This window comes from Pan troglodytes, chromosome 14, assembly GCF_028858775.2.
Source record: "Pan troglodytes isolate AG18354 chromosome 14, NHGRI_mPanTro3-v2.0_pri, whole genome shotgun sequence".
Classification (NCBI taxonomy): Eukaryota; Metazoa; Chordata; class Mammalia; order Primates; family Hominidae; genus Pan; species Pan troglodytes.
In genome coordinates, this window is record NC_072412.2 from 23,749,088 (window position 1) to 23,773,595 (window position 24,508).

Sequence of the window (24,508 nt, forward strand, 5' to 3'; positions counted from 1 at the left end):
AGTTCTGATTGATTTCTTATTAAGATGTTTATCTCTTCCTTCATTTCCCGGATTGATGTAGAAGTTTCTTTTTGTTGATTTCAACCTTGAATCTCATTGAGCTTCCTTGCAACCCAAGCTTTGAATTGTTTATTGTCATCTCTGAGTTTTCATTTTGGTAGGAAGCATTGCCAGAGAGCTAGTGTGATCCTTTGGTAGTGTCACTACATTCAGATTTCTCATGGTGCCACAGTTCTTGCGTGGGTCCCTCTCATCTGGAGATGCTAGCACTTCTAATTTGTGTAATTATTTTTGTTTGGGTAGGATTTTTCTTTTTCTTTCCTTTTCTATAATATTATTGTTATTTTTTTCTTCTTTCCCTTTCCCTCCTCCCTAGGGGTGTGGCTGTAGAGCATGCTGGGTAGGGTCTTTTGGCTTTGCTTCTGCAGCCCTATGCACTTCTGCCAGCAGGTTTTATATTGGGTGTGTGGTTTGACCTGCAAGCCAGTAGATGGCGCCATGGGTAAGAGCTGGCTGTTGCCAGTGCTGCTGGCTGTGTACTTGATCCTTGTTGATTGGGAGGAGCTCTCTGCTGCCCCAGGCAAAGGGCTGATTTCCTGAGTACACATTAATCTGAGCTCCCTCAGCCCTAGGGGTAGGGGGATTGGGGGCACAAGATGGGTGGAGCCAGATAGGGAAGATTCCCCCAGTGTTGTCCTGCTCCCAGTCCAGGTTTGGGACAATGCCGGCAGCGTTTCCCTGTGTCTTTCCCCCACAAAGTCTCCAAGTCTCTCCTCAAATGAGCTCCAAGGCTTGGGAGAAACAATCTCTTCCTCTGCCCGGGTTGCGTGGATCTCCAGTGGAAAGGTGAGACAGAGGGATGCTGTCTGCCTCTCTCACACCCTGAGGCTTCACTCACTTTTATCAGTCGAATGCTGTCCTGAGGGCTGCTTACCTGCATTGTCCTCCGCAGGATCTGGGATGTCCTTCATAATTCCGGGGAATTGCCATTTTCTTTCTTGAATTAAAGCTCACGGAGTTGGTCTTTATGTACTTGCTTGCTATTTCCAAATGACTGAGGCATGCTAAAAGCCTGTAATCTGCCATCTTGGAAAAAACATCCTTGCATCCTTAAGAGAAATGGCACTTGGTGTTGATACATGGTGTTTCTACATTGCTGAATTCACTTTGAAAATATATGTATATTTTAAAATCTACATTTATATGTGAGACTGGTATAAAAATATCTTTTATTCTACTGTATTTGTGCAATTTTGGAATCAGTTATATTAATGTACTAAATGAGTTGGCAATTTTTCTTTTTTACTATTATCCAAAAAAATTATAAAAGACATAATTGTTGCTTCCTTATAGATTTAGTAAAAACCTCATCGTGTCCTTTTGTGGAGAAATGGTGAGAGATATTTTTACTGTAAATGTAATTTGCGTATTTTTCACCTGTGAGGCAGAGGTTGCAATGAGCCAAGATTGTGCCACTGCACTCCAGCCTGCGTGACACAGCAAGACCCTGTCTCAAAAAAAAGAAAGAAAATCAACTTTTAAAATGCACTCCTTGAATATTTCTGAGTGTATTTTTATACCACGTATGTTCCTTGAACTAACTTCTTTTCTTCTCTAGGAAGAACCGGAACTATGATTTGTGCCTTCCTTATTGCCTCCGAAATATTTTTAACTGCAGAGGTATGAAAGATGTTCTACAAACTTTGTCTTATGATGATTGAGTTTGCTAGTTCTGAAACATCACTGGTAGGACGTTAAGGTGGTTATTTGAGTCATGGTGCTTAGTAAAATTGTAATTAGAGAAGCAGTTTTTAGAAAGTCTGTTTTTGATACTTTCTTGTTTAACGTGCACTAGTTAGTAGCTGACTTCAGAATCTCTTTGGGCCAGGACTAGAGTGAGGTCAATGAGGTGCAACATTTAAGGGAATGCTAAAAATTGTAATAATTAAAATAAATAATTTTAACACAATATTTTAATAAAAATTAATGTAAAAAAATCTATGATGTATACAATATCAACATTTTAAATAAAGACAAGACCTGATGGGGCAGGATTAAGGTGAGGGGTGTAAAGCCATGTTACACAGAAAAAAACATTCAGTAATCAACATGCTTCCCTCACTTCACCTGGCCCTGCTCTTACTCCTGCCAGTACCATGTCTTCTTCCTTCCTCGTGAGAATAGTATCAAGCTTAATTAGATAAATTCTCCAAAGAGCCTTGCCCATCCTCACAACTCTTAGGTAGATAAAAAGCAACATTTCACAACTGAAAACAAAGCCTCTCCTGAATGTAAGTATTTTTGCTTAGTCAATACATGTGGAGTCTGTGACCTCTAGAAATTTCTGATAAGACAAGGTGGGCTGTTTCCACTTAAAGCAGAGTTCTCAGTCATTTTTCTTTCTGCCATTTTCTTGCTGAGATGCTACCATTTCCAGCAGCTCTGCTCGAGTTGTTTGGCCTCAGTCTAGGGAAGAGGTGGTGGTTGTGCACAATGCCCAGCACTCCCATTCCACCACCTTTGCTTTCTCTGATTTGAGATACACAGATTTTGAAAATGGGTGTTCTAGGATGGTGTTTTTCAAGCTATGGATCATGATTTATCAGTGAGTTGTAAAATAAAGTTACTGGGTTGTAACTGACATCTTTTAAAAATAAAATGGAATAGAGCAGAATAGAAAATATCAAAAGGCTTAAATACTGGTGTGTGTGTGTGTGTGTCTCCTAGGTTTATTAATGTGGATTGCAGCTTAAAAAACAAAAGGTTTGAAAGTCATTGACAGCCATTGATCCGGAGCCCTAGACTGAGATCCAGGGACCTGTATTCCAGACCTGTGCTGCTTCTAACTGGCTGCAGCATCTCCTTGGCAGGTTGCTTGGTTTTCTTTTGGTTTCAGTGTTGTCATTTGTAATATGGAAAGGGTTGGACCAGATGCTTTCTAAGGTCTTTCCAGCTGTAAAATTTTATGAATGTATGAATCCTTGAATGAGAGAAGTCCTAATTTTGTTATTTTCGGTAGCTTCTGCCCAAAGATCACTCGGCCAGGCACGGGTGGCTCACGCCTGTAATCCCAGCACTTTGGGAGGCTGAGGCAGGTGGATCTCTTGAGATCAGGAGTTTGAGAGCAGCCTGGCCAACATGGTGAAACCCCTATCTCTACTAAAAATACAAAAAATTAGCTGGGCATGGTGGTACACACCTGTAGTCTCAGCTACTCAGAAGGCTGAGGCAGTAGAATCACTTGAACCCAGGAGGCAGAGGTTGCAGTGAGCTTAGATCCTGCCACTGTACTCCAGTCTGGGTTACAGAGCAAGACTCTACCAAAAAACAAACAAACAAAATCACTGACTTTAGGAAAGAAGGTGGGCGTAGAAACCCTAAGGGTACCTAATATAGGAAAGGAAAGAGTGCAGATGAACCATGGTTGGATTGTACCCTTTTTTGTAGGAAAGCCTGTATTATTTTGGAGAAAGGCAAACAGATAAAACCCACAGCAGTAAATTTCAGGGACTAGAAACTCCTTCTCAGGTAAGTTTTCTTTTTAAAAATGGGAGTTTTTTTAGGGGAGTGGGTTAAGATTGCCACCTGTTATTTGGTTTCATTTTAGACTCTTCTCCTTTGGTGATCAGGCAGCAGCAGTTGGGTGTCCTGCAACAGGCCTTGGTCCCTCCCTGAGTCTGAGGGTCACGCTTTAGGTGCTGCCCACATGCTGGGGACTCTGGCTTCTCCTCAGAGAATCCTGCTTTCTATTCTATACTGGTTATTGTTTACGGAGCTCAGGAGTTGATTATTTTCCCAAAGTAGGAAGGTCCAGTACCCAAGGCTCCAGGACCCTGAAGTGTGTCTAAAATCACCAGCATTTGATTTCAATGTAAAAAAGATCCAAGTCTTTCAGAAACCCTTACTAGGGCAATTCAACCCTTGCAGAACATCACAAAGACTGTTTTTGGATGACTCCTGGTGTGTGTGTGTGTGTGTGTGTGTGTGTGTATTTTCTGTGTGTTGTGGGGGAGGTGTATTTTAAAAGAGAAAATAAAAGGGGAAATAAACTTTTCAAAACCCCTTCTGTATACTAGACAGTATTGCACTTTTACATATCTCATTTAATACCCATAACACCTATATGAAATATACACTGTTACTCTGTTTTTTCTTTTAGAAACATTTTGTTATGGAAAATTTTAATCATATACAAAAGTCCAGAGAATCATACAATATATCCACATATAGTCATCACATTGCTGCAACAGTCATTTCAGCCGGCGCCAGCCACGTTTCATCCATTCTTTCCCACTCCACTCACACCCTCCAACCCCACTCTCCACTCTTGCTTTCCCTAAATCTGAGTTATTTTAAAGGAAATTTCAGTCATCAGATCATTTTATCCCACAGCATTTTAGTAGGACATTTAAGTACTCTTAAAACAACAACAAAAAACCTTAACACTTTTTATCATATCTAAAAATATTGTACCTTAAAAATCCTTCATATCGAATTTGTTCTCCATGTTTGTTTCCAAAATTGTCTTAAAATCTTTGAAAATTTAGTTTGTTTAATCAGAATTCAAACAAAGTCCACACATTTCATTTGGTTGCTGTGTCTCCTAAGTCTCTTTTAAGAATCTGAGTTTATAGATTTCTCACCATTTTTTATTACTTGTAATTTGTTTATTGCAGAAACCAGGATGTTTATCCTATAGCATTTACAACATTCTAGACTTTGCTGAACTATTCTAAGAGTTCTATATTCACTATCTCATTTAATATTCTCAGTAACTCTATGAGTAGGCACTACTATGACTCTCATCTTATAAATTAGAAAATTGAGGTTCATAGAAAGTAACTTTTGAACCAAAGACTGAAATCTAGATGTCAGTCTCTGAAGCCCTTGTTGTGCACAGCTTCTCATTTATATTGCCTTTTCTATATTGCCCCTGAAACTGAAGTGAGAGCGGGTTGGGCATTCCGAAATGGATTTGGATGTGGCTGTAAATGAGTTTTTCTTTAAGTGGTGGGAGCTGAGTAAGTACTCTTGGCCCCGTTAGAAGAACACGCTAACTACTGGCCCTAAACCTTTAGTTTGGGCCAGAAGAACTCAGCCTTATCCACTGATACTTTTCTCCCACACCGAAGCCCAAAACAAAACAAAACAAAATAAAACAAAACAAAGATAGTCATAGACCCTAAGCTAAAAGTGATAGGTGAATTTACTGAAGTGCAGCCCTAATCATGCCATTTCCATGCTCAAAATCCATACTATGTCCCCACTGCCAATGGCAATAAACTAAACGTTTCAACCTGGCACTCAAGAGCCACAGTTTGACTTTTCCAACCTTCTGTTCCACTATGTGCATGCACACATCCCATACTCCAACACATTTAGACTGTGTGCTCTTTCCCAGCCTATGGACACTTGATACCCTCATGCCATTGCTCATGCCCCTTTTCCTAGAGTCCCTTTCCCTTCTCAGCCTGAAGTAGTCTCTTGCTTTTTCAATTCTTAGAGCCCTTTGTGTTTCTTTTAGGGACTACGTCACTTTGCATCATTCTCTAGTTATTTGAAGTGGTGACTTCTGTATCCCCTTTAAAGGCAAAGCCCATGGCTTACCCATCTTTCCATCCTTTTCTCATAATATCTTGTTGTTTGTAGTGAGTGCCTCCTATGTGTTGGTTGTATTAATTTCTACTACAAGTCCATGTTGTTTTAAGTTGTAGGAGAAGGAAGCGTGGGAGCACAAGCAGCTTGAGGGCCCTGGTGTTTTACAGCCCTTAGGGAAAGGTGGAGAATCTAGTGGCAGAAGCTAAGGGGATGCTAGGTGGAGCTCCTTCAACAACTCTCCCCACACATCTCCTCATCCCCATTTCTTCTGCAGTCATGCATAGTTTCCCTAACTTTAGTCTAGAACTAGCACACCAAAGCTGCAACTGAATCTCTTCTGATTCACTGAAAAAGCAACACAGGGACTCAGCTGCATGTTTGAGAGCTGTGTTGGCAAGACCTCAGGACAGAGTGCCCTCTGTATCTGGTGGTGACCATCACATTCTGATCCTGCATTGTGGGCCATTCTACTGACTACATCTACTCCTAAGTGGAGGACTTTCATGAGCCTATCTCATGACTGGCCCTTTCTAAAGGGAAGTATGGCAGTTAGTTACTTTAATGAGCATTTCCCAATGGGTAAGGAACAGTCTGTGAACCTATGAGTTTTGTTTTGTTTTGTTTTTAATTTTTGAGACAGAGTCCCGCTCTGTCGCCCAGACTAGAGTGCAGTGGTGCAATCTCAGCTCACTGCAACCTCGACCTCTTGGGTTCAAGCGATTCTCCTGCCTCAGCCTCCCAAGTGGCTGGGATTATAGGTGCCCATCACCGCGCATGGCCTATTTTTGTATTTTTAGTAGAGACAGGGTTTCACCCTGTTGGCAAGGCTGGTCTCAAACTCCTGACGCCCAGTGATCTGCCCACCTCGGCCTCCCAAAGTGCTGGGATTACAGGCGGGAGCCACCATGATGGCCAACTTTTGAATTCTGAACCAGTTGATTGAGTACCAGAGCTCTTCAATACCTTGAAGAAAGATTCAGGGGAGAGCCGTTGTGAACAGCTTGCCCCAGGGAAAGGACAAGGCTGAGAGAATTCCAGGGCTTCCTGGAGAAAACAGAATTGAGGAAATGCAAAGTGAAGAAATTCTAGCATCAGGAACAGGAGAAGAATGATGGGAAACCTGCTACTGAGATATGGAGGTATTCCTCTGGAGTTTTCACTTATACCATTCTCTCATGTCCAGGAAGCTGCTCTTCACCAAACCACAAGCCTTCCTCTAACTCAGTCACAACTAAGCTTCTATCTGGACACTGATGATGCTGTAACTGTTTTGTTGTGCTTCTGATTAGTTGCCCTCTCAACCATAAGCAGCCTATAAACAGGGCCTGGCTCCATCCTTGTTACTTCCCCCATTGCACTGAATTCAGTATTTTTCCCTCAAGGTAGATAGTTGTGGGGCAGCATCCCTAAAAATGTCCAGTTATATAATGGCATCCAGTAAATATTTTCTTAATTACTTACCTCCATTAACAAGCTTTATGCAAAAAAAAAAAAAAAAAAAAAAGGAATGCTGACTTTAGACTTCATCTCCACTTAAAGGAAGATTTCTGTTGCTTTTCACAATAGATATGTTGGATATTTTGCACAAGTGAAACATCTCTACAACTGGAATCTCCCTCTAAGATGGATACTCTTTATAAAAAGATTCATTATTTATTCGATTCGTGGTAAGTGCTTTATGTATAATTGAAGAATTGGGCAGGAGGGCCAGAGTCCCCACTCTGGGAGAGTTTTGCTCATAGTTATATATACAAGTGAGCCTAACTCATACCTGTCTTTTTACATATTGTCACACAGGAACTCCTCCTTTTGTATGCCCCTCCTCCTGCAATTGCCCATTGATTGCCAGCCCTTAGATGTTCTTCACTTTTTCTTTTCCATCACCAATTTGGGGGACTTCATCCCCTACCCATCTCTCCTGTTCTCATTGCTCCTCTGGTCTCAACCCAGGTGGACTTTTCCGGGCAGAGGGAGCCTCTGATGAGGGAGGAGGAGGACCCATGTGCCCTTAAGCCTGCTTATTTCTCAGAACCACCTCTAGTTCAGAGGTTGCCTTGGTGGAGGTGTCTCAGTATCATATCATTTTCTCACCTTCTTTTAGAGGCATATTTTTTTCTCATCACCCTGGGCTCTCCCTTTCCCCTCTGTCCTCCATCTGTAACCCTCTCACTCCCAGCTTACACTCAGGGGAGGTGGGAAAGCAGGATGTGTCTGTGTGGAAGGGATGGGGCCTCACCACTCCCACTGCCGGAGAGGTAGCAAGGAGGCGATGCTCGGAACCCCTAAAGCAAACCTCTTCTAGCAGCCAGCTTGTGGACCTGAGATGGTGCCAGTGCTGGGTGCTATAGGTGCCATGGGGCCAGGATGCTGGTGTCCACACAGACAGCCTAGTATTTTTAGCCTTCTGAGTTTAGTTCTACATTTCACTGATTTCTGGTAGACATCAATAGAAAGAAATTCTGCACCTGGAATGGGAAAGAGGGAACTGAGGCAAGAAACTGTGATTTCTAATGACAAATGAATATCATGGTGTTAGTGAAAACAAAATTAAATGAAAAGAAAACAAACAGCATATGAGATGAGCAATCAAAGATAATACACTTGTTTATAAAATATTTGTTTTAATTTTCTACCTTTAGTTTTGTACATATTTGAATTAAAATTAATGTAGAGTTGAGAGAAAAGCGATAAAAAAATTAATTGGCTGAGAAACCAAGTCTTTGAGGAAATGCTGAGGGAAGTGGGTCATTTGAATTGAAAAAAAGGAACAATAGAGCCTTTGTCTATAAATATATACTGAACACCACGGGAATTTTTGGATATAACTATCCTATATTTTTATCGAGATTGCATCAGGAACTGGCCTTAAAGTAGGGCCAAAGTAGTTAAACTACAGTATTTATTGTTAAGAATCATTATGATTAGAAGTCTGAAGACAGCAACATATTAGCAAGAAAGGTTGCAAGTCACCTTCCCAGAATTGTCTTTTTCTTTTTCTTTTTTTTTTTTTGGAGACAGAGTCTTGTTCTGTCACCCAGGCTGGAGTGCAGTAGTGTGATCTCGGCTCACTGCAACTTCCGCCTCCCGGGTTCAAGCAATTCTCCTGTCTCAGCCTCCTGAGTAGCTAGGATTACAGGCATGTGCCACCACGTCTGGCTGATTTTTGTATTTTTAGTAGAGATGTGGTTTCACCGTCTTGGCCAGGCTGGTTTAGAATTCCTGACCTCAAGTAATCCTCCACCCACCTCAGCCTCCCAAAGTGCTAGGCGTGAGCCACCATGCCCGGCCTACCTTCCCTAAATACTTTTTCTGGAAAGATAAAGTGATGGGATTCTAAGTCTTTGAAGCTGAACTATATATATATATGTTTTTTCTCTTCTCTAGTCTTATAAAATCTGCTTTAGGAGACAGAACTAGGCTCGAAGCCTTGTCTTTCAAAGACGAAATTCATGCAAGACCAAATAAGTAACTAGTGATATATTGTTAGCTTGGATAATTTTTTCTCTTTTTAATCCATGATGTTAATTGGTGAGACATATTGATGTTCACGCTAACCAACCTAACTTTTTAATTTCATTTAGGTGTTGGAACAGGCGATGTATGTGATCTAAAATTCCAAATAGTAATGGAGAAAAAGGTTGTCTTTTCCAGTACTTCATTAGGAAATTGTTCGGTAAGAGAAAACATGTGAATTGAAAAACTCTGATGTTTGTTTTAAGGCTGAATGTCGAACGAGCAATGTTCACCTCCCTAAACTATCACTGACCATAAAGAGATTCCGTAACGCTTTCTGGTTACCATACAACTTGGTGTCACTGGGTTTGGATGCAAACCAGAGATACATTAACCTGTTTGTTCAAAACAGTTTTTTCAGGGTGCTTTCCAGAATTTATTTCTGGTCAGTGTTGCTTTGCCTTTGACACTTCCACAAATGCTGAGCATGTTCCCAGGAATGTATTAAGGATTTTAATTTACATATCTGGTCATTTTTAACCATATTCTCTTCTTCTCAGTCATTTGATCTTTTATTATATAGCACTGATTCTAAAAGTTTAGTGTGCATGAAAACCACTGAGGAGCTTGTAAAGATTTACATTCCTAGGTTGTACCCCCAAAGTATGATTCGGGAAATCTGGAATGGGGCCCAGGAATCTATAGACTTAGCAATGTCCCAAGTGATTCTAAGTCAGACGTTCTGTGGGAAGACCCTGTGAGAAACAATGCAAGGGTGAATGAACTGGGGAGGAGCCTCTTTATCCAAAGCAAAGGGGACCTGGTAGTCAATGTTTTGCTACAATGAAGAAATGCCTAAAACTATATACCTTTTCTGAAACAGTAAGAAAGCATCCTTCATGGTCTAATAACCATAAACTTTTAGAATTCCTACCCAGGCCTTTGTCTCAAATTCTCCTGTTACTAACCCTATTCCCTGCCACCCCCTCCTCACTCCGCCCCCGGCTTTTTTGACCTCTCCCGACTGAGGGTATTCACCCAGGCCTGACCCTTGGCTTTCTGTTCTTAGCAAATGCTTTATTCTTAAAGGATGACCCATTCCCCTTACTTCAACAATTATTTGTTCATTTACTGAACAGCTGATGCAGGAGCTACAACATGAACAGTTTCCACTCCAACTCAAATGCATTCGCCAGTCTGAATTATCAAGGAGCTTTCTCTCTGCTTCTGCAAATGGCACCAGCATTCTTCCACTCATGCCTTGGGCTCTGATTCTCTTTGCCTCGGCCCTCTGAATCCAGTTAGTCATCCATCTCTGTTGATTATGCCTTTGACAGTTTTCTATGTTCTCCTTCCTTTCTGTTCTCACTGCCACTAATTGGCCAGAATCTCCTTTGCTCAGCATAGATTTCTGCAGTGGTCTCCTTACCCTTTCTTTCTCCTTCTATAATGCAATGTATAGAATCCTGAAATATGCATCCTGAAATATTCCTCTCATTGTGAAAAATTGTAGGTAGAGCAGAAGACACACTGTGTGCCCGTGGTCAGAGCCAGTTAACACCTTTGGCTCAACATCCTTATCTGTAAAATAAATATAACATCCAAGTGTAATGGGAATTCAATTAGATAATATATATAAAGTTTCTCTGTGAACTATAAATCACTAAATAAGTGTTATATGTGATAATTATCAGGCCTCTTTGTCACATAGGAAATGCCCCACCATATTTTTCAACAACTTCTCTCTTATTTCCTTGGCTCTTGAGGTCTGAAGATATAATAGCCCTAACAAAATACCTGAGCTTTTTTCCATCAGTAGCTTGACCAGCAGACTTCATTCCGAATAAACTGGGTCATCCCTTTTGGCTCTTGGAACACAATTCTAATTTAGTTATTTGGTTATAACTAACCAAATAACTTATTTCTTTCTTTCCTTCCTTTCTTCCTTTCCTTTTTTTTTTCTTGAGCCAGGGTCTTATTCTGTCACCCAGGCTGTAGCACAGTGGCATGATCATGGCTCACTGTAGCCTCAACCTCTTGAGCTCAAGCAATCCCCCAGTTTTTTTTTTTTTTATGTTTTGAAGAGGCTGGGACTTGCTGTGTTGCCCAGGCTGGTCTCAGACTCCTGGACTCAAGCAACCCATCCACCTCAGCCTCACAATGTGCTGGGACTATAAACATGAGCCACACTGCCTGACATTGTTTGTTGTTGTTTTTCCAATTTCTTTTCTTTTCTTTTTTTTTTTTTTTGAGACAGAGTTTTGCTCTTGTTGCCCAGGCTGGAGTGCATTGGCACAATCTCGGCTCACCACAACCTCTGCCTCCTGGGTTCAAGCGATTCTCCTGCCTTAGCCTCCCAAGTAGCTGGGATTACAGGCATGCACTACCACACCTGGCTAATTTTGTATTTTTAGTGGAGATGGGGTTTCTCCGTGTTGGTCAGGCTTGTGGGGAAAAGAAAGAGAGATCAGACTGTTACTGTGTCTACGTAGAAAGAAGTAGACATAAGAGATTCCATTTTGTTCTGTACTAAGAAAAATTTTTCTGCCTTGAGATGCTGTGCTGGCAGAAACATGTGCTGTGTTGACTCAAGGTTTAATGGATTTAGGGCTATGCAGGATGTGCTTTGTTAAACAAATGCTTGAAGGCAGCATGCTTGTTAAAAGTCGTCACCACTCCCTAATCTCAAGTACCCAGGGACACAAAACACTGAGGAAGGCTGCAGGAACCTCTGCCTAGGAAAGCCAGGTATTGTCCAAGGTTTCTCCCCAGGTGATACTCTGAAATATGGCCTCGTGGGAAGGGAAAGATCTGACCGTCCCCAGCCCGACACCCATAAACGGTCTGTGCTGAGGAGGATTAGTGAAAGAGGAAGGCCTCTTTGCAGTTGAGATAAGAGGAAGGCATCTGTCTCCTGCTCGTCCCTGGGCAATGGAATGTCTCCCTGTAAAACCCGATCGTATATTCCATCTACTGAGATAGGAGAAAACTGCCTTAGCGCTGGAGGTGAGACCTGCTGATGGCAATACTGCTCTTTAATGCACCGAGATGTTTATGTATGTGCACATCAAAGCACAACACCTTTTTCTTAACCTTGTTTATGATACAGAGACATTTGTTCACATGTTTTCCTGCTGACCCTCTCCCACTATTACCTTATTGTCCTGCCACATCCCCCTCTCTGAGATGGTAGAGATAATGATCAAATAAATACTGAGGGAACTCAGAAACTGGTGCCAGCGTGGGTCCTCCCTTTGCTGAGCGCTGGTCCCCTGGGCCCACTTTTCTTTCTCTATACTTTGTCTCTGTGTCTCTTTCTTTTCTCAGTCTCTCATCCCACTCAACGAGAAACACCCACAGGTGTGGAGGGGCAGGCCACCCCTTCAAGGCTGGTCTCAAACTCCCGACTTCAGGTGATCTGCCCACCTCAGCCTCCCAAAGTGCTAGGATTATAGGTGTGAGCCACCGTGCCTGGACCATTTTTCTAATTTCTACTTTGTGTTATTGCTGGTCTTTTTCCCTCCATTTGGACTAGAGTCTATTTTCAGAGCTCTTCTTCCTTTATCTAAATTGCTTCATGCCCAATTCAATTTCTACCTCCTTAATGAAATTTTTGCATTCTGTACCTTCTGTTAATTAGCCCCCAATAGTGCATAACAGCACACCCAGTCTTTATCATACAGATTGAGTTATGTACCATTCTACTATTGTTTCTTATGTGTACAGCTCCCAAAAGGGGCCAACTGAGTCTGCACCTCCTTTTGTGTTTTCCACAGGGCCTAGCATAGACCTTTCTTATTGTGAGTGCCTTTATTTATATGAGAGTGAGTCAAAGAAATAGTATAGCCTCAAAGTCATTCATACCATAACTTGAGCTATCTTTGGTCACTCCATCCAGCAGCCTGCATTGGTCAAGTTCAAAGATCCCATTGACAAACACAAGAGTTCTGATAAAACAGGATGAGCAGGGGGACCCCCACTCTCCCTCTCCCTTGGGAGGGGCATGCAGGCCTAACCCCCAAGTGTTGCAGACCCCCATTGTTATTTTTTAAATTTAGGAAATAAAAAACCATGATGAGTTACGCATTGCTTTTTGAATGTCAATGCTAGCTTTAAAATTGAGCTTCTTAATATATTCTCAAAAAAGGCCCTAACACATGAACATCAAATGACACACATTAAATGATAATATTTAATTGATTAAAGTCTAATAGAAAATTCAATACTTTTTAAAAGTGTGGCACTTTTGAAAAGTGCCTCATGGCCAGGCACGGTGGCTCATGCCTGTAATCCCAGCACTTTGGGAGGCCAGGGTGGGTGGATCACGAGGTCAAGAGATCGAGACCATCCTGGTCAACATGGTGAAACCCCGTCTCTACTAAAAATACAAAAATTAGTTGGGCGTGGTGGCACATGCCTGTAGTCCCAGCTACTTGGGAGGCTGAGGCTGGAGAATCAATTGAAGCCGGGAGGCGGAAGTTGTAGCGAGCCGAGATCATGCCACTGCACTCCAGCCTGGTGACAGAGTGAGACTCTGTCTCAAAAAAAAAAAAAAGAAAAATGGTTCATGATAACCCTCAAACATGTTGGCCTTTAAAAGACATAAGCAACAGGCTGGGTGCAGTGGCTCATGCCTGTAATCCAGCACTTTGGGAGGCCCAGGCAGGCAGATCACTTGAAGCCAGGAGTTTGAGACCAGCCTGGCTAATATAGTGAAACCCCATCTCTACTAAAAATTCAAAAATTAGCTGGGTATGATGGCATGTGCCTATAGTCCCAGCTACTCGGGAGGCTGAGGCACAAGAATCACTTGAACCTGGGAGGCAGAGGTTGCCGTGAGCCGAGATCACGCCACTGCACTCCAGCCTGGGGGACAGAGAGACTCTGTCTCAAAAAACAAAAAACAAACGAAAACACACACACACACAAACAACAGTATTGCAACTAGAAAAGATTATTAATAATTATTTATGCATGTAGTGATTGGTCTGTGAGACCAAATTACTTGATAAATATAGGAAGTCATGATAAGTGAAAAGGACTTTTTGTTATCGTTATCTAGGTTTATAGTTCTCAATTCCATGTGTTCATTCACAGATACTGCATGACATTGAAACAGCCAGCATATTAATTAATGTATATGACAGTCCATCTCTGTATGATGATGTGAAAGTGCAATTTTTCTCTTTGGTGAGTAATCACAAAATAGCCTCTGCCATTGTTCTTGTCTGGTCTAATGATTTTATTTAAGATTTGCTTTACTACAATTCCCAACAAGGAAGGGGGAGGGGGAGGAAAACAATAAATCTGATCTATAACAAATTTTTTAAAAGAAAATATGTAATTTGAATAATTTTTGTTCATTTGTTTTTTTCTAAATTGTAAATTTTCTAAACTTTTCTAAATTTACATGTATTCTCAAATACAAAAAAATACAAAATAAACACAAAAAAAGTAAAAGCCAAGATGCTAAAAAAAAAAAAAACCCAAAGGTACATTTTACTGCATAGCAATGATTACATTTTGTTTTGCATCTTTTTTAAAAAATTAAGAATTGAGACAGGGTCTCACTCTGTCACCCAGGCTGGAGTGCAGTGGCGTGATCATAGCTAACTGTAGCTTCAACCTCCTGGGCTCAAGCAATCCTCCCACCTCAGCCTCCTGAGTAGCTGGGAGCACTGACTGGAAAGAGAGTTAGGTTTGGGTGACTCAGTTGGGTGAAACACAGAGAAGGTAGCACAATACAACACATGAAATAACCAAAGCAGTTTTTTATTAATTCCAGAGAGAAGAGGGTAGCACACTTCGCAGGGCCAACTGGAAGGGGGAGCCATCCAGGAGACCTGTGCTTGACTGATGGGTGGGAGCAATAGCGAGAGAGAGGGAGGGACCTGAGAGTGGAAGGCTTTATTGGGATGTAAGGTGCTACCTGAGCAGGTTTCCTGTGGGGAGGTCTAATTTGGTTTAACACAAGCAGCCATGAGTCTCTGCTGTGACTGAGAGGTGGTCACTGATATATCCACGTGGTCCCTGCAGAGTATGGGGGTCTGTAGGGTGAGTCAAGTAGGTTATATCTAGCTGCCCCATAATGAAGTGGTCACCAGGAGAAGATTGTATAAGGCAGATATCGGGATCAGTCACATGGAGAAACTGGGAGGAGGTGAACTAGAAACTGCTGAGAGTGACTGAACCCCGCTTCTGATATCAGAAAGTCCAATTTATATTTAAAAGGGATGCTGAGGCAACAAAAAAATTATAAGAATTCACTACAATCTAGTTGGGTGTATATAGGCATAGGTCCTTAGTAGAGTCTGTTTGGCACTATCTAAACCAGATTCAAATAGCAGCATTTAAATTAAATACCTATCATGGAAAAAATACTATTCCTTGAAAATTTTGATAGAAACAGCAAGAGAATGCAATAGCATTTTCTTAAAGCCTCCTCCTTTGTGTCTTGAGTGTATTGTTATAGATTGCAGAGTGCTACCTATTTAATGGTTATAATTGTTTGATAAATATAAAAAGGAATAAAGGAAGGAACTTTAATTTCTTTGGAATGATTAGTTCTTGGTATCAGTTTTACTTTGAATTTTTTTTCTTTTTAGAATCTTCCTAAATACTATGACAATTGTTCATTTTTCTTCTGGTTCAACACATCTTTTATTCAAAATAACAGGTATGAATATAATATAAATGCATAGAAACAGCCTAATCTTCAATGTCTATATATAAGGCGTAATGGCAAGTCTTTCGCTGGTTGTCATAAACTTAATTTATAGAAAGCAAAAAATCCTTGAGCCACCATTGTTCATTGCCTTACTCCTCTTACTTTGGTTATTTTAAAAATACATTTGTTCTTGAGACCCACTGTTGCAGTATCCTCAAGGTCCATGCCATAGAACTGTGTTATGAGTTCAAAAGTATTATAATCGGATCTTAAGTGTGGTAGTAAATTCCTCCTGGAGAAGTTCAATATGAGTCTGCTCAGCACCTTCAGTATGTCAGGTCCCTGTCAGTAGGTGCTGATTTACCAACGACGAACCACCACCAAATTTTGTGCTAAAGTAAGGCAGGACCTAGGGAGGCTTCAGCTAGCTGAAAAGCTGACGGACACACTTAAATCTGGGAGAAGTTACAAGACACAGTATTAAAGAATACAGCTAAGAAATATCATTAAGTAATGATCTATTTAAATAGCCATTTAAATGTGGCTTTCTAATAACTGAATTGGGAAACCTTTCTGAAAAATTATTAATTGGGTTTGGAGATTACTGTTCCAAAAAAACCTTCTACCATATTTGGAACCACATTTCTCAGTCTAAGTAGCATTTGTTTTGTGATGGTGAAAAATTGGGATTTTTTTTTTGTATCAACCATACTCTTCAATACAAAAGGACAAAATATTTTTTAAATGATTTAGATCAGAGTTGAAGAAGTGGCTGTGATTATATGTGGCATGAATTGATAGTTATTGTTACATTCAGTCCTAGTCTTTTCTTCAAATGTGAACTGGATCGAATAACTCCTTAAGTCCAGCAAGGCAAAAGGAGATTAAACCTCTGGTCTACACACTTGCAATGCAAAACATTTAATGGATTTTGATAGAGTGAACTTTGGATTTGACAGAAATTTTTACAAGTTTTTTTTTTGGATGCATACAAACAATAAGCTTTTTCTTCTAACATGAGCAAAGTCCCTCAAAAAGTGAGACCTGGGTGTAGCTTCATTTGATGCTGCTCCTCAAAAGTGGTTCTTGCTAAAGGATACAGTCTTTTTCCTTTAAAACACTATGTTCATTTTGGAGAAGTGATAAGCTACATCACTTTTATTCTTACTTTTATATAAATTTCTAAAGATTTCTGTAACATTTAAATTTACATATTACTTGGTAAAGCTGTTTTTGTTAGTTATGAGATTGTTGTTTAGCCAAAAATGCTAACTTCCATCATTTAGAACACCAGGCATAAATGGGTTAACCAATTTATTGGAACGCTCAGCATGTGGGAGTTATGTCCTACTGCTCAAGGTCATTTCCAAGGTCTGATTGTAAAAATTCAAAAAATTGCAACCTCACACGTAAATTAAAAGAGATATAGTATTTTATTCCTGGGTTTTCATTCATGTCTATCCTGACTGATTTCTGTCACAGAGAGAAATTTAGATATTTTATTAAACTTGGATGTCATTAATTCCATATAAAGCAATGCTAAGACAGTCAGCATGTGTTACTGATGTGTTGCTGAAGATTAAAGTATTTTTAAGTCTCACCAAAAAGGTGGAAGGAGCCAACTGAGACACAAAAAAGGGGCTGAGGTTCTATTCACGGTGAGGTTCTTTTTTTGTTTCTTCCAGCTCTAACGTGGGTACCCAACTGCGTGGCTTTTCGTTGAGCCCCAATATAAAATGTAATAATTTTTTTTCTATTCTCAGGCTTTATCTACCAAGAAATGAATTGGATAATCCACATCAACAAAAAGCATGGAAAATTTATCCACCAGAATTTGCCGTGGAGATACTTTTTGGCGAGAAATGACTTCCAATGACGTTGTAGCTGGATCCGATTAAGTATAGTTTCCCCTTCCCCTTCTGGGAAAGAATTATGTTCTTTCCAACCCCTGCCATGTACATGTTCATATGTCCTAAGTCTTCCTTGGTGATGTATCTATATTTATATATGCTTATATATGTTCTTCATAAATCTATTAAATATATATGGATAAAATGTCAGTGTTTTTCTTGTTTTTTGAAGGCACATACTTCACAGTTTTCATCTTGTATTTACATAAATTTGGAACACAGTATGCAGGAACATCAGGCATCATTTTGAAGAACTTTGAAATAGAACTTTCATAGCAAAAACTTGAGATATTTAAAAATTGTGATTCCCCAACCCCCACTTACATATTTTTGGTCAAGTATTTATTCCCTGCTTTGGTTCACATTTGTAATTTCAGATTTATTAGAAAGCTAATTTATATTTTTTCTTCCACTTCATTTACAAACTGTCTGTTAACAGACAGGCAACAAAGACTAAGTTTTAAATCCAGAAGAGAGAAGTGTTTCACACAAGCAGTCCGCCAACTCCCAACACACAGTCTCTCATTCCGAGCACTAAATAGGTAGCTTACTTGACAAGCTTCCTTTAATCACACACAGACATGGGGGTTGGCGTAAGAAGATTGTGGTAAATATGAAGATAAGTAATCTTTGGTAACTTCTGCTTTTGTTTAAAATTGTAAGTGAAGTCAAAAGAAATATTTGTCCTTAGAGTAATCTAGGTGTATTATTTTGAAATTCACTACTCCTGCTCACAATTCACCTAAGCTTGGGGGGACTCTGAAGGGAGGTTATCTTTGCGTTATAAACACTGGTTAGCCTTACGTCTTCAGGAAATCATTATTATTTCCTCTTTGGTGCTGGGTGCTACTTTTTTTTTTAACAAATTTTTTATTTGTATTTTTTATTTCTTGAGACAGCATCTCACTCTGGTTGTCGAGACTGGAGTGCAGTGGTGTGATCTTGGTTCACTGCAGCCTCAACCTCCCAGGCTCAGGTGATTCTCCCACCTCAGCCTACCGAGTAGCTGGGACTATAGGCGCATGCCAGCACACCCGGCTAATTTTTTGTATTTTTAGTAGACACGAGGTTTCGCCGTTGTTGCCCAGGCTGAGCTCAAATTCCTGAACTCAAGCAATCTGCCTGCCTCAGTCTCCCAAATTGCTGGTATTGAGGCATGAGCCACCACGCCCAGTCTGTGGGTGTTACTTTATTCAAAACACCTTTATTGCCGCTGTATCTTCAGGCCATGATTGTCCTTGAAAACGTTCTATCTTGGCCTTATTGAAATTACTCTTATTTGAATGATTTTCCTTTTATTGGCAAGGCCCTCAACAATCTAGACCAAGATGAGTTAATCAGGAAATGAAAGGTAGCAACTAATAAGACAAGTGTCACTGCTAAAACACGGTATACTCATACCTGAAAAACCTGGCACTCTACAGAAAGGACTAAAAAAAGAAGCAGTCCATGAAAATACAGAGTTTGAGAGTCCAGGGCAATCCTGTCCGGCATAGCAACTTTCTAACCAACACACTAACGGCTCGGGCCACCCACATCAGCAGCTCAATGTCGGGAGTTTGCCATAGAGCTTTTTAATTTTTGAGTGGAAATAGAAAAATACTTGCTATAAGGGCTGTGGGTACCAGAGCGGCACAGATGAGAGTAGAGCCCTGAGCCATGGTGGGCACGGAAGGCAGCAACCTATCAGGAGCCAAGAGCCCCACTAGGCTGGTGAGCCACCTCACTGCAGGTGACTTTTTCTCCTCTAAATATTCCAAAAAACGTTCCAACTGCCCATGCAGCAGCCCAGCTAAGGCCTTTTTCCTTTACTCCGCCTGACCTGGCTCCCCCTTTGAGGAAAAGATCATAGAACGTGCTTTCAAATTCCTTTCATGTTAATATTACGCCCTGCCATTCATATGACAGAAACGTGTAGGCACAACATAGGTTACACTGTTTCCTTTAAAATTCACACAGCAATAATCTACAGAGGGCAGATTGTGTCCTGGGTTTAGGTGAATAGGGAGGAAAATACTTAGCTGGCTTAGTGAAGATTAAGATCTGTCTTTTTCAGTACTAGAAATACAGGAAGGAAGGAAACCCCCTTTTTTATTTTAAGAATGTCCCTTTTTGAAATAAGGAGATTACCATGAAGGGTTCTCTTCCCCAGACCTCCAAGACCCACCAAAATTTCTGGAAATTATGAGTTGTCACACTATTCTGCTTTCGCTTATTCAAAGAAAACTCATTTACGGCCTCTTTGGGTGTTGCTTTCTTAGAATGCAAAATGAATGATTCTTTGAACAACTCAAGAAACTTAGATCAGAGTGATACTCATGTCTTAAAATTTTAACTTTAATTTTAAATATAGGGGGAATGTGTGCAAGTTTGTTACATCAGTATATTGCACCCCGGTAGAGAGCATAGTACCCAATAGGTAGTTTTTCAACCCGCACCCCTCTCCCTCCATCCCCCTCTAGTAGTCCACAGTGTCTATTGTTCCCAACCTTATGTCCAAGGGTACCTGTTGTTTAGCTGTCATAAGTGAGAATATGTGGTATTTGGTTTTCTGTTCCTGCATTAATTTTGTTAGGGTAATGGCCTCCAGCTCCATCTATGTTGCTGCAAAAGACATGATTTCATTCATTTTTATGGCTGTGTAGAATTCCATCGTGTATATGTACCACATTTTCTTTATCCAATCCACCACTGATGGGCACCTAGGTTGATTCCATATCTTTACTATTGTGAATAGCACAGCAATGAACATATCAGTGTGTGTGTCTTTTGGTAGAATGGTCTTCTTTCCATTGGGTATATATCCAATAATGGGGTTGCTGGGTCAAATGGTAGCTCGTTTTAAGTTCTTTGAGAAATCTCCAGACTGCTTTCCACAGTGGCTGAACTAATTTACACTCCCACCAACAATGTATAAACGTTCCCTTTTCTCTGCAGCCTTGCCAGCATCTGTTGTTTTTGACTTTTTATTAATCTCCATTCTGACTAGTGTGAGAGGGTATCTCACTGTGGTTTTGATTTGCACTTCTCTGACAATTGGTGATGTGAAGCATTTTTTCAGATGCTCATTGGTCACTTGTATGTCTTCTTTTGAGAAGTATGTGTCATGTTCTTTCCACATTTTTAATGGGGTTATTTGGTTTCTGCGTGTGGATTTGTGTAAGTTCCTTATAGATTCTGGATATTAGACCTTTGTTGGATGCATAGTTTGCAAATGTTTCCTCCTGTTCTGTGGGTTATCTGTTTGCTCTGTCGATCATTTCTCTTGCTGTGCCAAAGCACTTTAGTTTTATTAGGTCCGACTTGTCAATCTTTGTTGTTATTGCAATTGCTTTTGGGGACTTAGTTAAAAATTCTTTCCCAACCAGGCGCAGTGACTCACACTTGTAATCCCAGCACTTTGGGAGGCTGACGCGGGTGGATCATGAGGTCAGGAGATCGAGACCATCCTGGCTAACAGGGCGAAACCCTGTCTCTACTAAAAATACAAAAAATTAGCTGGGCGTGGTGGCGGCACCTGTAGTCCCAGCTACTCAGGAGGCTGAGGCAGGAGAATGGTGTGAATCCAGGAGGTGGAGCTTGCAGTGAGCTGAGATCACCCCAGTACACTCCAGCCTGGGAGACAGAGCGAGACTCCATCTCAAAAAAAAAAAAAAAAAATCTTTCCCAAGGCCAATGTTAAGAAGGGCATTTCTGAGGTTTTCTTCTAGGATTTTTATCACTTGAGGTCTTACATTTAAATCTTTAATCTATCTCCAGTTAATTTTTATATATGATGAAAGGTATGGGTCCAGTATCATTATTCTGCATATTGCTAGCCAGTTACCCCAACACCATTTATTGAATAGGGAGTCCTTCCCCTATTGCTTGTTTTTGTCAGCCTTGCAATATCAGGTGGTTATAAGTGTAAGGCTTTATTCTGGGTTTTCTATTCTGTTCCATTGGTCTATATGTCTGCCTTTGTACCAGTACCATGCTGTTTTGGGTACTATAGCCTTAGAGTTTGAAGCCTCTAGCTTTGCCCATTTGCTTAGATTTGTTTGGCTATTGAGGCTTTTGGTTTCATATGAATTTTAGAATACTTTTTTTCTAATTCTGTGAAGAATGACATTGGTAGTTTGATAGAAATAGCACTGAACCTGTCAATTGCTTTGGGCAGTATGGTCATTTGAATGATACTGATTCTTCCAATCCATGAGCATGGAAAGTTTTTCCATTTAATTGTGTTATCTCTGATTTCTTTCCGCAGTGTTTTATAGTTCTTGTAGAGATCTTTCACATCCTTTGTTAGCTGTATTCCTAGGTATTTCATTTTCTTTGTGGCTACTGTAAATGAGATTCTGTTCTTGATTTAACTCTCAGCCTGGACATTATTGGTGTATAGAAATGATGTTGATTTTTATACAGTGATTTTTTTATCCTGAAACTTTGCTAAAGTTGTTTATCAGTTCTAGTAGCCTTTTGGCAGAGTCTTTGGTTTTCTGGGTATAGAATCATATCATCAGCAAAGAGAGATAGTTTGACTTCTTTTCCTATTTGGATGCCTATTCTGTCTTTCTCCTGCCTGAGTTCTCTAGGTAGGACTTCCAGTGCTATGTTGAATAGGAGTGGTGAGAGTGGGCATCATTGTCTTCCTCCATTTCTCAGGGGATTGGTTCCAGCTTTTGCCCATTCAGTAGGTTGGTGGCTGTGAATTTGTCATAGATGGCTCTTATTATTTTGAGGTATGTTCCCTTGATGCCTATTCTGTTGAGGTTTTTAATGTGAAGGGATGTTGGATTTTATCAAAATCTGTTTCTGCATCTATTGAGATGATGATATGGTTTTTGCTTTCAGTTCTGTTTATGTGGTGAATCACATTTATTGATTTGTGTATGTTGAACCAGCCTTGCATCCCTGGACTGAAGCCTTCTTGATTGTGGTGTATTAACTTACTGATGCACTGCTGGATTCTGTTTCCTAGTATTTGGTTAAGAATTTTTGTGTCTATGTTGATCAGAGTAATTGGCCTGAAGTTTTCTTTTTGTGTGTTTCTCTGCCAGATTTTGGTATTAGGCTGATGCTGGCTTCATAGACTGAGTTAGGGAGGAGCCCCTCATCCTCAGTTCTTTGGAATAGTTTCAACAGAACTAGTACCAGTTCTTTGTACATCTGGTAGAATTCAGCTGTTGCTTCATCTGGTCCAGGGCTTTTCCTTGTTGGTAGATTTTATATTAATGATTTGATTTTGGAACTCAGTATTTGTCTATTTAAGGTTTCAATCTCTTTCTAATTCAATCTTGGGAGATTATATGTTTCCAAGAATTTATCCATTTCCTCTAGATTATCTAATTTGTGTGCATAGAGTTGTTTATAGTATTCTCTGAGGATCTTTTGTATTTCTGTGGGATTGGTTGTAATGTCATCTTTGTCATTTATGATTGTACTTATTTGGCTCTTCTCTTTTTTTCTTTGTTTAGCTATCACACTATCCATCTGGCATATTTTTTGAAAAACTAATTATTGGTTTCATTGATCTTTTGTGTGGATTTTTGCATCTAGTCTCAAAAAAAAACAGCACTTCAAAAAGCACTTCATTTAGTGCTTTTCTAATTTTAGTTATTTCTCTTCTGCCAGCTTTGGGGTCAGTTTATTCTTTTTTTCTAGTTCCCTTAAGTGCAAAGTAGGAATGTTAATTTGAGATATTTCTAACTTCTTGATGAAGGCATTTAGTGCTATAAACTTTCCTCTTAACACTGCTTTAGCTGCACCCCAGAGATTCTGGTATGTTGTGTCCCTATTTTCATTAATTGCAAAGATTTTTTTAATTTCCGCCTTAATTAAGATTTTCACCCAGGAGTTATTCAGGAGCAAATTATATAATTTCCATGTATTTATGTAGTTCTGAGAGATCTTCTTGATACTGATTTCTATTTTTGTCTCACTGTGGTCAGAGTGTGTGCTTAGTATGATTTCAAACTTTTTGAATTTATTGAGGTTTGCTTTGTGGCCAACCATGTGGCTGATCTTAGAATATGTTCTCTGTGCACATGAGAATGTATCTTCTGTGTTTGTTGGGCAAAGCGTTCTGTAGATGTCTATCAGGTCCAATTGGTCAACTGTCAAGTGCAAGTACGGAGTTTGTTAGTTTTCTGCCTCAATGATCTGTCTATTGCTGTCAGTGGGTTGTTGAAGTCTCCTGCTGTTATTGTGTGTCTAAATCTTTTTGTAGGCCAAGAAAAACTTGTTTTATGAATTTGGGTGCTCCAATGTTGGGTGTGTACATATTTAGGCCAAGTCTTCTGGTTGGATTGTGCCCTTTATCATTCTATAATGATTGCCCTTCTTTGTCCTTAATTTTTATTGGTGAAAAATATGTTTTATTTGTCCAGGAGTGGTGGCTCACACCTCTACTGCCAGCACTTTAGTAGGCTGAGGTGGGCAGATCACGAGGTCAGGAGATCGAGACCATCCTGGCTAACATGGTGAAACCCCGTCTCTACTAAAAATACAAAAAAATTAGCTGGGCATGGTGGTGGGCACCTGTAGTCCCAGCTACTCAGGAGGCTGAGGCAGGAGAATGGCATGAACCCAGGAGGCAGAGCTTGCAGTAAGCCAAGATCGCACCACTGAACTCCAGCCTGGGTGACAGAGCGAGACTCCATCTCAAAAAAAATTAATTAATTAATTTTTTAAAAAAAATATATATATAAAGTTATGTTTTATTTAACATAAGAATAGCAACTCCTTGTCTTTTTTGTTTTCTATTTGCATGACAGATCTTTCTTTATCCCTTTACTTTCAGCCTGTGGATGTCATTAGGAGTCAGATGGGTTTCTTGAAGACAGCAGATGGTTGAGTCTTGTCTTTTGATCCAGGCTGTCATTTTTTGCATTTTAAG

General features: G+C 40.2%; 1 protein-coding gene across 2 annotated transcripts; it reads left to right on the forward strand.

The window, feature by feature from the left end:
• The first annotated feature begins 582 nt into the window (after positions 1 to 582).
• On the forward strand, positions 583 to 17,773 carry LOC134806954 (phosphatidylinositol 3,4,5-trisphosphate 3-phosphatase TPTE2-like). 2 transcript variants are annotated; one of them, XM_063791952.1, is made up of 6 exons: positions 583 to 846; positions 1,619 to 1,680; positions 9,180 to 9,271; positions 14,149 to 14,241; positions 15,657 to 15,727; positions 17,482 to 17,773. In XM_063791952.1, exons 1-6 carry the CDS (start codon positions 722 to 724, stop codon positions 17,582 to 17,584), a joined length of 546 nt encoding a protein of 181 aa, XP_063648022.1. In that variant the 5' UTR covers positions 583 to 721; the 3' UTR covers positions 17,585 to 17,773. The 2 variants fall into 2 exon arrangements, with proteins under 2 accessions (XP_063648022.1, XP_063648023.1); XM_063791953.1 differs by lacking the exon at positions 14,149 to 14,241.
• Positions 17,774 to 24,508: the final 6,735 nt, after the last annotated feature.